This window comes from Megalops cyprinoides, chromosome 17 (assembly GCF_013368585.1).
Source record: "Megalops cyprinoides isolate fMegCyp1 chromosome 17, fMegCyp1.pri, whole genome shotgun sequence".
NCBI classification, from domain to species: Eukaryota; Metazoa; Chordata; class Actinopteri; order Elopiformes; family Megalopidae; genus Megalops; species Megalops cyprinoides.
In genome coordinates, this window is record NC_050599.1 from 9,102,464 (window position 1) to 9,115,162 (window position 12,699).

The following is a 12,699-nucleotide window of genomic DNA, read 5'->3' on the forward strand; positions in this document are numbered from 1 at the left end:
TGATGATGATGACGATGATGATGACTATGATGGTGGTAGTGGTGGTGGTAATAATGATGATGGTAATGATTGTGTTGTTGTCCATGACGATGATGATTGTGTTGTTGGTAGTGGTGGTGGTGATGGATGTGATGATGACTGTGATGATCATAATGATGATAGTGAGGGTGATGATGAGGATAATGATGATTATGGCGGCAGTGATTGTATGTTTGTGGTTCTAACAGTGCCCCCCCCCTCTTTATCCCAGACCTGTGCAGATGGCCAGTTGAAGCTGAGCAGCTCAGCCTTAAACAATGAGTTCTTCACATCCGCAGCGCAGTCCTGGAAGGAAAGACTTGCAGAAGGTCTGTATCACTCAGTTCCAGTAGATTCTCCTTTTTTCAAAGATGAGTCACTTGTTTCACTTTAAAAGTTAAAATGCTATTTGTCTTTGTAGCCTCTGTAGATGTAAGCCTCTCTTTGACTTGTTCCATGTCTTATATTTATGTCGCTCAAAAGTTCAGAAACAAGGGCAGAGCTGTTAGAGTTAATATGAGGCCTTCATAATGAATGTTAGTATCTCAGGGAATAAAAACTCTGCTTTTAACGAAGTACTTTAGATAATGTCCTGCAGTAACATCTGCAGATGGAATATATTGTCAATTACGACAAATAATATATTTGTAAAAACATGCAGCAGGAGTGCTATATTCTGCTTTTTGTTTCACATGCCATGTCTTTTGCCTGGAATAGAATTTGGTTAAAAAATACAATTAAGGGTTTCAGCATATATAATGATACAGTAAAAGGGTTTATTTCAGTCATCACTCATGGATGAAATAAGCTCAGTCTTGAAAAAAAAATACCAATGCTATACTTTACAGCACATAGCACAGCTAGCCAGAGAAATGTCAACCTTTCTATTTTATTTTATTTCATTTTTACACGCTAGGCTGATAGACTGAAAGGGTGAGACAAGTCAAGCAGCTCGAGCAGCCTCTTTGATATCCTTCAGAAAAACAGACAAGATAGGACTTTGGATCTATCAGTCAAAGACTAAAGATGCTCTGGAAAAATGATAGGGCTTGCTGGAATCTTTAGCCTCCCCCCAGCCCAAGATAAAAAGCGCCACCTTTTTCAAACAGCCACAGGTCATCTGCTCAAGCTCACCATATCACTGATAAACCAAAATGAAAGTCCAAATGCGGGAATCCAATTTTGTAGAAATGCCTTCGCAGCACATCAGTCCCTTATTTTGTCGAACAGCTCTTTTGTGTTGGTGGTGTAACCTTTCGGAGTCAGCGGTGCAACCGAGATTTCATCTCACGACATCTTGAGGGTCTGGAAGACACGTTTCATGCTCCTGGGCTTGGTTTGTTTCCTTGACTTCTCAGAGTTGTACTGAAGGCAGTCTAAAACTGTGCTGACGTGTGGTCATTTTATGAGGCTTTTGTCTTTTTTTTTTTTTTTTGTTGGGTGAAAAGTTGCCTGTCGAGTTTTCAGACCCAGCTAGCTCTCTGACGGTATAAATGACAATAAATGAAAGCTGTAGACTGTCTCTCATCACTATGCCTCTGCAGAATCTTGCTGTGTGCAGGTGTTTGCTGCCATCTCAAATGGTATTTTGTCTTCATATTGATTTGTGTTCATGATGTTTTGAGAAGACATAATGACAAAAACATAGCCATGTGGAAAATTGAAAAACACTTTTTGGTGAAAAAAATAATCTTAATCTTATTGCCACAAGGGTTCTGTGGATGGATCAAAATCTCTGTGGTTGTGGTTGCTCTTATGGCCTGTCAGCTTACTGTTATACTAGCCTGCAGTCAGTAAGTATTCACCGAGTCAGTTATCTTTATTACTAGTCTGTTCATTGAAACCAGGAGAACACAGTTGTGCACCACTGTCTCATGAAGGTGGCCTTAGTGCAGTGAAGTCGTACCTCACTTGTAAGTCGCTTTGGATAAAAGCATCTGCCAAATGAATAAATGTAATGTAAATGTAAGTTATATGAGTGTGACTTACTGAAATTTGGTCCTCTCTCTTTCTTGTCTGACCTCTGACCTCACTTTAACAAATTTAACAAAGAGTAGTTCAATAGCATAAACAAGTCAAAGAGTTGATTTCGTGGATCTAATATAGAACCTCTTGACAATCTAGTTAGTTAGTAAATACAAGACCTGAGAAACTGGAAAAGGAAAGTATTAGTCAGTGGGTGGCAGGGTATAGCGTGGATGCTTGCCCATAAATTATTCTCTCCCCAGTGAAATGGAAGTTGATGGAGCTTCACCATAAAGGGAAGTTTTATTTGAAGTGCTACAGGCAATGCAGATGAACAGTGAATTAACAGTCTCGCATAACTTTCTAAAGGCCAGTGTGGCAGCAAAGGTTAGCTGAAAATCAAACCTACAGGTATGTTCTGTAATAGCAATATCATTCTGCTAATGGTAGATACAATATATGCACGTGTTTATCTTGCGTTCCAGCAATCAGAAAGCTGTAACATGCATTATGTCTGTCATGACATCATAATAACTACATATAGTGGTGTAACACATACACAGTTAGCATGGTCGGATATACACATAATGCTTAGTGTCCAGAATGAGACAACTGGCTTGCACTGGACTACAATGAACCGCTGTCATTGTGTCTTAAATGTGGAGTGTAGACAGGAGAGATTATGGTGAAAAGTACTGGATGATTTATGCTGATGTAACGGGCAGGAAATCAAGATAGAGAAGAAGCAAAATTTAAAGAGGTTCCTAATGGTACTTGGTTTGGCAGTTATTGTGTGACCACATGAAATAGTATCTGAAGTCTGTGAGCAGAAATGAGCAGAACTTATACAGTACAGTACAAAAGTGCATGTTTGAAAGGACTGAGAAACCCTTAGGCATTTTCTGTAAGAAACCTGAATATGAGATTAATTGTTGCTGGATATGTATAAGATTTGCCCCATCATCCCATAACTAGGTGGACTTATGTTAGTGATTGTTTGTCTGTTGTTTTTTTTATGATGAATTATGGAAAATGAAACTACCTGTGGGACTGAGGCCTGAGTGTTTTTTCGTCGCACCTCAGGTGAGTTCACTCCAGAGATGCGGCTGAGGATCCGGCAGGAGTTTGAGAAGGAGAAGAAGATGGAGCAGTGGAAGGAGCACTTCTTCGAGAGCTATTACGGCCAAACGTAAGCCACTCGCATGTCTCTCTGGACGCCCAGGTTTACACTGTCAAGGTTGTTATTGGTTTTGTTCTGCTTTTCGTTTATAGCCACCGGCTGTAGGTTAAAACACCTTAACATCATGTTATCTGATCGCATTATTCCACCCACAATGCAAAAACCCATCTACAAGAATTCACGACACAAAACTGCAACTACATGAATCCTTTCAGCAAAACCTCACCTTCATGGTGGCTTGAAGCAAAACCACGCTTTGTGATTCCAACTCCACATGAAGCATCTCTGCATCTTCGTGGGCAGATTCGTCATTTGTTCTTCAATCACATCAGTTCAGCTGAGAGGCCACAAGCATCTACGTTTCACACTGTACCTAAACACAAAGGCCATAAGTGATGCTTTAGTCACCCTTGAGGATAGGGTTTGAACAATGAAAAACAAACTATTAAACTTAAATCTAGCATTATTTCTAGCAGATGTGCAGAGCCATTCATGTTTTTTTTTAAATCTGAGTGTGTTCATTCTGTTATCTAGCCCATACAGATTATATATCAGGTACACTTTCGCAGCGCCTGTCCCTGTTGTGTACCGAATGAATATCTGTGAACTAACAGTTATGAGATGAGCTGAAGTCAGCTGCTTCCAAAGTCTGTGAGAAACTAATAAGCTGCAGTTTGTTGTACAGGAGACACAGTTAAGGCAGAATACAATGCTGTAGTCACAACTGTTGATTTTTTTGTAATACTGATATGGTATATTATTATGGTATATTTGTGATTGAGGTATAAAGAACATATACAGGTGCAACAGAAGAGCTCAAATAAGGCTTTATAGGAATATGTGGTAACGGTGCTGACATGTTTTATGTTTTTAGCACATTGCTCCACAGTGAGAAAGCAAACAAATTCTGACATGAGTTACAAAGGAAGCAGTCCTATGGGGGTGATGTAGGTCGCATCATGCTTTTTTTGAGAGGCCAGTGGAAACCACAAGAAATGTCGTATTCCTGCAGTCCCCAGAGGAACTGCAAGAAATCGGGAAGGGCCGGTTGCTATTTAATACACAAATCCATTAAGCAAACCCACTTCTATGTGAGGCTGTGAAGCAAAACCACATCTGCATGAGTTCAGGGATTTCAATACAAATCAAGTTTGCTGTGGCCCCTTTCTCAAGCTTCCCTGATTGTTTTAGAAATAGGGGCTTAAGCTGGTTTCTGCACTCCTATGACTGAATCAGTCACATCTACCGTAGGATTAGCAGACGAGGCAGGTTGATATCCATGCAGAATCTGGGGAGGCTTACTCGTGATCCAGCTAATGCTCACGTTCATTCTCAGTGAAGAAGAGAAATGATAGTCATGTTACATTTTATTGTATTTATCCAAATGCAGTAAAATCCAATATTTCAATACAAATAGATGAGCTATGATGGAAGGGACAGATGGTACTCCATACCTCAGCCAGTTTGATAACGGGTTTTCTGTGTCTGTCAGCTTTTGTATGGATATGCAGCGGTCCCCTCCCCACCCCCTTTTTAAGTACTGCAGTGATTAATAGTGTTGGTGCAGTACATTGCAATAGACAAAAGCAATCAATTTTATTCCGGTAGTCATTCTAGAATTCAACATGAAAATAATAGTTTTCAGTTTTGAGTCAATTACTTACCATTTGTACTGCTTCTCCGTGAGGCCACAATATTATTCATAGTGAACACGACAGGCCATTTCCCTTGAACGATTGCATTTTCCACTGTACTGATCTCTATCCAGTACACTCCAGTGTCCTCTGAATACTTCATGAGGCTTCAGTTAGTCTTGTTTCTCCTCTGTCGGACACCATAGGTACATTCATTTGTTGAACATTTGCTACCAAATCTCCTATGAATTTGCCACAAGCATTGCCTAACAAGCTAACAGCTTCAAAATCAAGTGTGTGGCAAACAAAAACATACAGCTGGCAATTATTATTTTCATGATTTTTTTTTATCATTATTTTATATTTATTTATTTATATTCTTCCCAGCTGATTAGAGAGTGAATTCAATTAAAATGACTTGACAGTAATTTACTCATTTGCTTACTACTTGCATTTGCTGCTAGGATCCATATGCCCATACCTTTGTTTGTTACAGTTGTTCATTTTGTTACAATTTGTGACATGAATACAGGTTGTGACACTAAATGAAATGTTGACCGTTCATACTCCACACTTTAAGACAGCACAATGTTTGCATAGTTGAATGTTATCTTGGGTGAGCTCACTTAAGTCACCACCTTGATTTATGGCCTCCATCACAACGGCAAACACAGCCTCCAATGTAGTAGCAACTAATGTAGTTAGTAGTGTTTGGTGAACATGACCATGCGAATAATCTATGGGAAGTCTTTCGGAAGTTTTTTTTTTGGACTGGTGCGTATCACAGGCTAGTCTCATTTTGTTAGACCAGGTTTGCTTACTGTTCTCCCTGGGGGTTTTAGTTGCTGAGCAACCAGAGCCAACGTTGTGAATTTAAGCAGAATGAAAGGGTGGTGTGGGGGGTTGGGGAGGGGTTGGGGGGGGGTAGTCCAGGTGAAGAGAAAAGCAAACAGACATAGGATGATTTAAAAGAGTGTTTACTTAAGGGAATGCCTGGAGTTCATTTTTAACTATTACAAAATGTAAAAAGCATGTTTACAGCGTTCCCCTTTTAGGGAGAGATCTTTTTGTTCGCGTTTTTTCTTCTGTACTCTAGATTCCACACACAACTCTCTTTATTCAGGCAGAAAAAGAGAGATGTACGTAATGCCCCAATCTCTCCCCTGCCCATATTTTCTTATTGAGAGGGTAGAAATGGAAACCTGTATCTACCTCATTGCTTAATTGTCTTGCTTAAAAACAGAAATGTGAGTCACTCTTCTATAATAAGACATTTAAATTCTTGTGTTGTATGTTTCAAAGGCCAAGGGATAATACCAAAGCCCTTTCAACCTTTTTTTTCTTGTTTCTTTTTCATGAATTGGAAGGGTGGTGTGGGGGTGGGGAGGGGCATTATAACAACTAGCCTTAATCTATTTTACTACTAATATGCATAAATGTACATGGTAATGTCATGCTTTTACCTTTTCCACGATTTCTGGATTTGAAAGCTTCATTTGTTACAACACTGACTGTCCACGGCAGAGTGATTTCAGAATGCAGGCTTTAAGATCAGTATGAAAGACGGTGTGAAGCCGCAGTGGCTAAGTGAGGAGGCTGCCACTGTCAGCCCCCGCCCTGTGCATGCAGACCGGGCCGTGTGAATGGAACCAGCTCAACGCGGGACTGCCTCTCATTCATAATTCATAACGCATACCGCCCGACACCGGCAGATGACAGGGCATGTAAATAGAGCTTCCGCTTTTTTTAGTAGAGAGTAATGAATACACAGAGCCAGCCACACGCCCAGTGACCTCATCGGGTTGTCGGGCATGCTGGGATTGATAGTCAAAAGGCTGCCAAGCTAACACGGCCAGGGAGAGGGAAAGACAACACTGTCCACTAAAAAAAAAATCAGTAATCATTTTTTACAGGAAGCCTGTGATGCATTTCAGTGTGTTTAATAATTAGAATAATAGTAAATTGCATTTGTTAAATGCTTTTCACACATGCCATTTTCCAACAAGAAAATGAAAATAAAGAAATGTATTATTGATAAAAATACAGAAAATACAGGGGAAATGAATAATGTATAAAAGCAATCAGTCTTAAAAGAAGTCAGATTAAAATGAGATTGTGGAAATTTATTCAGAGTTAAAAGCATTTTTTAAAAGATGCATATTTAAAGGGGTTTTAAAGTAATGACCATCTGTGCAGCCCTGATGTGCTCTGGTAAGGCATTCCATAGACTGGGGAACTGCACAGCTATTTGGCCTTCAGTTTTAGAGTGTAGGGGACACACAGATATTTCTGAGATGATGACCTAAGGTGACCTGAGGACAAGTAAGTATAATTGTAGGTGACAACATTTTATAGTAGAGTGACATGTTAACATATTGCATATACTTTTTGATTAATCTCCCTTTTATACCTTTGTTGATTCATTTTTTCCAGTTCCAAGATATGGGGTCCATTGTCTCATTTGTGAGCAAATTGACTAAGAGATAACCAAAGCAATATGAACACTCGGATACGGAGTGCAAAACCCATGCACAGATGAATTATGCATAGTTCCTTGAGACGGGTGACCTTTATACAGTGGGCTGTTGGGATGTTTGGTTCTTAGGCAATCATGCTACTAAACTAAGGCAGACAGACAATCAACAATGAATTTCATGATAGCAACCAAAAAGCAGAAGCAACCAAAAATGACTTTTTTTAGTGATTCACTTCAGTGTTTGCTCATTTTTTTTTTGTTTTCCCTTTCAGTTCTGGGCTCAGCATAGAAGAATCCAAAGAGATAACGGAGGCTGCTCCCAGTCCAGAGCCTTCAAAACCCCAAACCCCTCCTCTACCCACCGAGAAAGCTGACACAAAGACTGAACTCGGAGAGGAAGTCAAGGAGGGAGACACTTCAAAGGATGAAGGAAGCCCCCTCGTCACGCCGAGGTCCCCGCATGAGGATCCAGAAGCAGAGGCAGAAACAGCCCCAGACCAGCTGCAGGGCCCTGAACGCCCTCCGTCTGAGGCTGACACGGTCTCACCGAAGCCCAGCGCGAAGGCTGGCCCCGTCCAATCAGAGGAGGTCGCCTCCGAGGCCCTGCCTTCGGGAGAAGGGCCGGGAGGTGAGGACGGATCCGCAGCGCAGCTCCCTCCAGGGAATGAGCCAAAGGTCAGCCCAGGCGCCTGCTGCACGCCGACCGAGTCTCCCAGCAGCAAGACCCCGGAGGCGGACCGCATGGAGGTGACTCCGGAGCCGCTGAAGAGGAAGTCCCCCGGCGAAGAGGAAGTGGCGCCAAGCCCCGAGAAGAGGCCCCGGGTGTCAGAACCGCCCCCACCTCAGACGCCCCCAAGAGCATCTCCCGAGAACAACGATCAGACCGCAGCACCGAAAGTCCCTCCACTCAAGGTAATGGCTCTGAGGGGCACCCTGACTCAATTACCCCTTTCCCATTGGAGAGCTAGAGCAAGGCTAGCATGAGCTGGAGCCGAAGCAGGCTGACCCTGTAGAATGACTGCTTTTCAAGTCACACTACCCATAACCGCAGATATAGTACAACCTCACATTGAATGTCTCAATTTCATCTACAGCCCATGGTTGAAGTCTTTCTGAAAAAAAAAAAAAAAAAAAAGATTTCATATGTTAGCTGTGTTCAGCAATGGCAGTGCACCCCTTCCACCACCAGCCTGTGTTTATCTCCTCAGCCTTTAGGGGTGATGGTGAAAAGTGTGAGGTGGTTACACAGCTAGCGAACTCCGCCCACAGCCCACTGATAAGTAGGCCAGCACAACTAGCAGGCTGAGGTGACCGAAAATAATAATGGAAAACCAATAAACCTGAGCTGAGTCAGCCTGCTTCCGCTGGTTTCCCATGGAGAGTCTGTATATGTTATGACTTTAAATAGTTCATACGAAGTTGTTCCACAATTAATTAAGATTCTTAAAATATAATGACCATTTTAACCTCACCCAAGCAGCAATTGTTTAAAATGTTGTTGAGTCTGATCTCAGTGGGGTTTTATATTAAATTTGTGTGTTTACATTTTTTAATTAGTGACTTGAAATTTTGCCCTTTTACAGCACACCTCGTCCATGACCTTCGAACTTACTGTGCATTTTTAATTGGAACATGAAATTCATGTTGAGCAGTCAGTCTTTTTTACATTTAGTGTCTGTCTGTTCCAGTCTGTAGCTATTTAGGCACACTCTGTATATGCACATGTATGCAGAATTTGCAATTGTGAAATTACATTCATATAATTGATGTGTATTAACCACAATGTGTATGTACATTGCATTTACTATATAAATTGTAGGGTCATTGTAAAATACATAGGTATTTGCAGAGTAAATTTTAAATGGGACAAAGCTATAGAGTAGAAATGTATCTTTTTAAGAATGGCGTAATCCAGGCTTTGAATATTTTAGCCGTCTTGCTGTTTGATTGGTAAGCCAAACCTAAATTCGTCTCAGCGAGTCCTCATCAACAGGAAAAAAAGTCAAACTGTAGATCAGTCATGGATTCTTTTTCACAGCTTTGATTCATCCAGTGAAGTTCAGGTGATGTACTCTGTAACCTTAAACCCAATCAGTTTTTAATCAGATTCAGCAACACGTTTCCCGTTTTCCTCCCTGTGTGTGTTTCTGTGCAGATCCCATACTCACGGATTGTGCCAGTTCCAGCAGCCGGGGGCCAGGTCTCTCCGAGGGCTCCCATCCCAGCACCCCTCACGAGTCCTGGCCGGACCGGGGCGCGCACCCTGGCCGATATCAAGGCCAAAGCCCATCAGGCCAGGTTGCAGCGGGCGGCAGCTGCGGCAGCAGCCGCTGCAGCCGTGTCCACATCAGAGGGCACTGTTCCAGGCCCAGGGCCTGGAGGGGGTGGCGGAGAGACTGGGGGTACCGCCAAGGAAGGGATTCTACCCCTCGGCTCAGAGCCAGAGCCCAGGACGCCTTCCTTTCGTGCCTGTGGTTCTGGAACACAATTACAGCCTGCCACCCAATCAGCAGCCTCCAGAGTTGAATCGCCCACACCCATCCCGTCAGGCACGGGCACTACTCAAGCCCCTCCCACCTCAGTGACCCCCTCCCGTCCTGCATTCTCCACAAATCCATTGCAGGCAGACCCCACCTCATCGCAGGCCTCGAGTCTGAGAGCCCCATCCGTCACTAGTGAAAAACCAGAAAAGCCGTTACCAGAGCAGCCAAGTGCCAGCTCTGCTGTGGGAAAAGCGGGGTCTCAACTCATTCAAAAGCCATCAAATTCCTCTGAGGTCCTGGGAAAGCAGCATGTTACCCTCGCTTCCCAGGGGGCGAAAGTGACAGCTTCACAATCAGTCACGCATCCATCCCCCACACCAACGCTCAGTCAAAAGATACCTGAGAATCCACTAGCCGCAGGGCCTACTGCAAAGGCGAGCTCCTCCATCACCTCTAACAATCCCCTCGTCACCAAGCTCCTTCAGGGAAAGGAGGTCCCCCTGGACCAGATCCTTCCAAAGGCCCACACAAAGGTTCCGCCTGTGATCGCGCCCTCAGGTGACAAAGGGAAATTTTCCGCCTCTGTGCCGGGAAGTTCTGTCACGGGTGATGAGAGCTCACTGGCTGCTGGCTCGGGAGCCATTGAGAAACAGAGACAGCTCTCTGGCCAGATCCTGGTGGCCAGGCCCTGTGGCGTGGAGCTGGTTCAGCACCAGCGGGAGATGCTGAACAAGGCCACCCAGGAGCAGATCCTGCACACCTTGATGCAGAGGGCGCACGGCCAGCAGTTCATCCCCGGCCCTCAGCCTCCCCAGCACGAGATGTGCCGGCTCGTCCACCCCTCGCACTGTCCCAGCGAGCCCAGGTTCTCCGTCGGCTTCCTGGGCCGCAAGAGGTTGTCCCGGCCCGCTATGTCGGGGCACTACCTCCTCAACATCTCCACGTATGGGAGAGGCTCTGAGAGTGGCAAGAGGGCCCACCTGGCTATCAGCACTCCTCTGGCGAACCTGAAGACGGAGTACACAGAGGGCGAGGAAGAGGAGGCTGCGCACAGACCTCCCGATTCCACGGGCCAGGACTCGGATCTTTCGGGGGTCAAAACGGAGCACCAGGAACCCTCGGATGGTTCGGACGAAACGCCAGACGTTCACCAGCAGCTGAAGATAAAGTCGGAGTTTTCGTCGCTCGGACACCAGCCTGACAGGGAGATCTCAGTCCACGCAGCCTGCGTCAGCAGCGGCAGCAACGCTGACCCAAGAACCAAAGAAATGGACCCGGTTCCCCAGTCACGCGCGGGGCATCCCGAGCTGGGCAATAACGTACAGGGTAACTCCATATCAGTGACTCCAGAGCCATATCGACAGCAGGTGCACACGAGCGCGGACGGCCCCCACCCCCGCCAGGCCGCCGCCTACCGCGTGCGGAAAGCGTCCTCGGAAAGCCAAGTGCCCTACGGCCACCCGCTGAACCACAGCCCCACAGAGACCGGCACCTCGCCTAGCTACAGCCCTGCTTCCAGCAGCGGGAGTGTCATGTCCTTCTCCGTGACCGTCACCGCCATACCCACCACTCACGGCGGCCATGGGGAGGCGGCGCCCATCCAGGCCTTCACGGAAGGTTCCGGCATGGACGACTCCCCCTCCAAATGCTATTGCCGGCTGAAGGCCATGATCATGTGTAAGGGGTGCGGGGCCTTCTGTCATGATGACTGCATAGGTCCCTCCAAACTCTGTGTCTCCTGCTTAGTGGTGAGATAGGCCACTAGCACGTGTGCATTCATAGGAAATGTAACCGTTAAAACACAAGGTGAGGCTGGAGAGCTCATTGTGATGATGTTAAGAAAGAAACTCAGCACCTTGTACTTAGACTTGAGTCACTTGTGTTTTGTGAATTGTGACAAAAAAAATTGCACTTAGAGGAAAACATTTTATTGCACATTATTTTGTTTAGAAACAAAAGGAAAACAAAAAACAAGAAAAAAGCTAAAATTACAAAAATATTTTTCTAGAAATAATGAGATATCTGGGATTGACAGAGCCTTCCTTAGTTGTGGAATTTTTGTTTAACTTCTTATGGATATTAATCTCAGATAATGCTTGTATGCTAGATGATTTAGGTGAAGCTGTGGAGCATTCTACCAGCGTTCATCAAATGAAAAACAGGAGTTCTTGGCCCCGAGGGCAAGGAACTGAATGTAGTGTCTGAACACGCAGTGGTCCCACGTATAATCTGCAACATACTAAATTTGTGCACATAGTGATCATGTCAGCTCACTACAGTACAAGTAATTCCTCCCATTTGCAATCAAATTAACAATCATTTAGTCCAGAGGACACCAAAGTTTGCAGCTCACTTCTTTTTATGGACAAAGGGGAAGAAGTACTTAGCGGAAGAAATGAATACATCTCCTGGTTTGCATCACTGAATTTTATGTAATTTACCTGTTCACATCACATTGATCTGACCCTGAAAACAGATTTACAGAGCAAATGTATGGTACACTTCGCTGATACTGCACCTGATATTACCCATCGATTTACAATGTTGTGGAAAATGGCAAAAAATATTTACAGGAAATGTAGTCATGCTGTAGCTTAATATTGCACGGTACTAATGAGTACAATACTGATCTACAGTTTAGCACTATATACATTTGTTGTAGAAGGGATTTTGAGTGCACAGTGGTTGGGAATCTGCTGATACAGACATGTTTAGAGGTGTTTAGAGCGAACTCTCTGGAGTTACACAATAGGTAGGGAAACTTGGAGTGAGCGCCTGCTAGGTAGAATATTCTAACAACAGAATGTGAACAGCCTTTCACTAAATGAGGACTTATATACCTTATTCTGGATGGGTACCTTTGTCTGTAGGGGGGTCAAGTATTTTCCATTTCAGAGTGTGTACTAGCTGTGTTCACACAGTCAACTGCTGAGCGCTCTATGA

At 44.2% G+C, this 12,699-nt stretch overlaps 1 protein-coding gene across 6 annotated transcripts in view; it reads left to right on the plus strand.

Moving 5' to 3' along the window:
* Positions 1-11,603, plus strand: part of asxl2 (ASXL transcriptional regulator 2) — a 65,921-nt gene extending 54,318 nt beyond the window's left edge. For all 6 annotated transcript variants that reach the window (XM_036549935.1, XM_036549936.1, XM_036549937.1 and 3 more), the window contains 4 exons: positions 251-347; positions 3,067-3,172; positions 7,546-8,185; positions 9,429-11,603. In XM_036549935.1, the coding sequence (XP_036405828.1) occupies positions 251-347; positions 3,067-3,172; positions 7,546-8,185; positions 9,429-11,513 (2,928 nt within the window). In that variant the 3' untranslated portion in view covers positions 11,514-11,603. The remainder of the gene's footprint in view (positions 1-250; positions 348-3,066; positions 3,173-7,545; positions 8,186-9,428) is intronic.
* Positions 11,604-12,699: the final 1,096 nt, after the last annotated feature.